The 3,167-nt window shown below is 42.2% G+C and overlaps 1 protein-coding gene across 1 annotated transcript; it reads left to right on the top strand.

The window, feature by feature from the left end:
* Nucleotides 1-6: 6 nt before the first annotated feature.
* LOC114891063 (gamma-crystallin B-like) lies at nucleotides 7-1,931 on the top strand. Its single transcript, XM_029215103.1, has 2 exons — nucleotides 7-151; nucleotides 1,591-1,931. The coding sequence occupies exons 1-2, from the start codon at nucleotides 29-31 to the stop codon at nucleotides 1,864-1,866; spliced, it is 399 nt and encodes a 132-aa protein (XP_029070936.1). The 5' UTR covers nucleotides 7-28; the 3' UTR covers nucleotides 1,867-1,931.
* The last annotated feature ends 1,236 nt before the right edge of the window (nucleotides 1,932-3,167 follow it).

The following is a 3,167-nucleotide window of genomic DNA, read 5'->3' as shown; positions in this document are numbered from 1 at the left end:
CTCCATCCGGGTGGACAGCGGCTGCTGGATGCTCTACGAGCGCCCCAACTACCAGGGCCACCAGTACTTCCTGCGGCGCGGCGACTACCCCGACTACCAGCAGTGGATGGGCTTCAACGACTCCATCCGCTCCTGCCGCCTCATCCCCACAGTGAGTGTGGCTCTGTCTTTGCCTTCCTCTCTTTGGAAATCAAAGCCATTAAAAACTGTCATCCTTCAACCAAACGGTTCCAACTGGAGAGCAGAAAGGGGGAGTGAGCCCAGTGCATGCAGTCCATTCTAGAAGGGTGTCCCAGATAGCAAGCCATTCTTCATGAACTCTGGTGGTTTTTTTAAAATCACATATTCCCAGGGTTTCATGTTTTAAACGGAATCAAAAATGAAAAGACTCATTAACAAAAAGCAGAACATAGAAGAGACTGAAGTTATCATCTGTTCGAGATATAATTTCTTTTTTTTTGTATTGAAGTATAGTTGATTTACAGTGTTCTGTTAATGTCTGCTGTACAGCAAAGTGATTCAGGTATACATACATACATTCTTTTTATTATATTCTTTTCCATTACGGTTTTTCACCAGAAAGTGATTATGGTTCTCTGGGCTATACAGTAGGACCTTGTTGTTTATCCATCCTATATATAACAGTTTGTCTCTGCTAACCCTAAACTCCCACTCCAAGATATAATTTCTAAAAGTGGTCATTGCAAGCCATATCAACGCAGAAATCCAATATATCACAACTTATAAATACAATCTGGTTCTGTTTAATTGATAAAAATACTTTTGCTTGCTTTGGCTTACTTTTCTAATTGATTATCCTCCTAGAGAAGACAGGCACCCTGGCTTCTATTCTGATTTTGTAGGCAGTACATATTAGCTCACCTAGAGGTAGAAATTAGAGGAAAGGCCACATCCAAAACTAAAGTTTGAGATTCAGTCTTTCCTAGAGAGTGATGGCAGAGTTCTTAGAAGAATGTGTAGAAGTGCGGGAGCATGAGATATGGTGTCATCCAAACAGAGCTGCAAGAAGACCATTCCTGCTGCTGAGGGAATGAGGAAGTGAAGGGTAGGAGGCCAGAAAGGAAGTTTAAGAGTCACATAGGTGGAAATTTGAACTGAAAATGAAGTTATGAAAATGGAGGTAGGGAAGATGTGTCATCTTACTTTTTTGCAAGGGCTTAATAATCCATAGTATGCATGAAAACCAAAACATTAGTCTTACAGAAAATAGCTAAATGTTGATTCCTTTATAACAAGGGTAATATATCAAATGAGGATTCACTTTCCAATGATGCTCACTTTTCTCCTTTGAGAGGGACGTTCTCTAATAAGAAGCACTAAAATGATCAATTTTATTGTAGACAAACCTAAATTCCCAAGGACACAGGCTGGTGCATAGCAGTTGAAGAGCTGCTAAGTTCTGTTCCTAGCTTAGCCCATCCACCGTGAGATTCACGGGTGGGCGTTGGAGACCAGGAAGGCTCCTTAACTCTGCGACATGGTTGTGGTGAAAGCAGACTTGGACTAAGGGAACTTTAATTTCTCTCTATTTGTGTTCACTTACTTTTTCTTCTCTGTCTGCCACCCTAGCACTCCGGCACTTTCAGAATGAGAATCTATGAGAGAGATGACTTCAGAGGACAAATGTCAGAGATCACAGACGATTGTCTCTCTCTTCAGGACCGCTTCCACCTCAATGAGATCCACTCCCTCAATGTGCTGGAGGGCTCCTGGGTCCTTTACGAGCTGCCCAACTACAGGGGAAGGCAGTACCTCCTGAGGCCAGGGGAGTACAGGAGATATCTTGACTGGGGGGCGATGAATGCCAAAGCTGGTTCTCTAAGACGGGTGACAGATTTTTACTGAAGTATTTTCATTCTCCACTTTTCTCCTTTAGAATCTAATAAAAGATTTAGCTTGTGTTTCTGGCACTAATAGAGTCCTGCCTTTCTTTTAATCTATTAGGCCTTCAAAACCAATAATGGCACTTGACCAGACATGATAACATATGTTTTCAAGATGGGGAACAACCTCTTATAAGGGGAAGTGAGTAGAGGATATTATTGCCAGCATTCTTTTAAAGGCTAGGCCATGTGGGCTCAAAGTTCAGTTCAACTGGGCTCAACCCATTTGTGGTTAATCTTACAAGTTACAATAATAAACAAGTTACATAAATAAAGTTACAATAATAAAGAAGTACTTATTGAAACACCTCAAGTTATCCCTCCAGGTTATCCCCACCATCTTCCCTATATAGTCCAAGTCTTAATTGATAAGGAAAGCCATTCTCATCTAGACTCTTACTTTAGCTCCATAAACAAACAAATAAATGAACTGGTCCTCTCACCTACTGCACTCCTTATCCTTCTAACAGCCTCCATCCCTTTTCTCCCATTTCCAATACCTCATACCTCCATGAGATTTTCCAATAGAATTCACTGTCTCTTTGCTATATGTGCTTTGTACAAAATTTTCAGGATTTTTACCAAAAACCATATGCACATAGGAAAACTCTGCCTCCTATCTTTTTTTTTTTTTTTTTCTGGCCACGCTGCATGTGGGCCTTAGTTCCCCTACCAGGGATGGAAACCACACCCCCTGCAGTGGCAGCATGGAGTCTTAACTCCTAGAATGTCAGGGAAGTCCCTGCCTCCCATCATTTTAATAGGAGTAAAGTACTGTGACCATATAAGAAATATAAGGGACTTCCCTGGTGGTGCAGTGGTGAAGAATCCTCTTGCCAATGCAGGGGATACGGGTTCAATCCCTGGGGTGATAAGATCACACGTGCCACGGAGTAACTAAACCCATGCACCACAATTACTGAGCCTGAGCTCTAGAGCCCGCATGCCACAAGTACTGAAGCTTGCACGCTCTAGGGCCCGCATCATGCAACTACTGAGCCTGCATGCTGCAACTACTGAAGCCCATGTGCATAGAGCACGTGCTCTGCAACAAGAGAAGCCACTGCAATGAGAATCCTGGGGACCACAATGAGAAGTAGCCCCTGCTGGCCACAACTAGGGAAAGCCCGCGCGCAGCAATGAAGACCCAATGCAGCCAAAATAATAATAATAATAAAGAAGAATAATACTAAATCAAAAAAGGGCATTAAAATTTTCTGGAGAAGTTTGCTTGTTTGATTGAGTTGTTTTCTTTATTTTAAA

Source organism: Monodon monoceros, unplaced genomic scaffold (genome assembly GCF_005190385.1).
Source record: "Monodon monoceros isolate NGI ecotype Baffin Bay Population unplaced genomic scaffold, NGI_Narwhal_1 Contig7007_ctg1, whole genome shotgun sequence".
Taxonomy (NCBI): Eukaryota; Metazoa; Chordata; class Mammalia; order Artiodactyla; family Monodontidae; genus Monodon; species Monodon monoceros.
The sequence above is the reverse complement of the archived record's forward strand: the minus strand, read 5'-3'. Positions and strand labels throughout refer to the sequence as shown.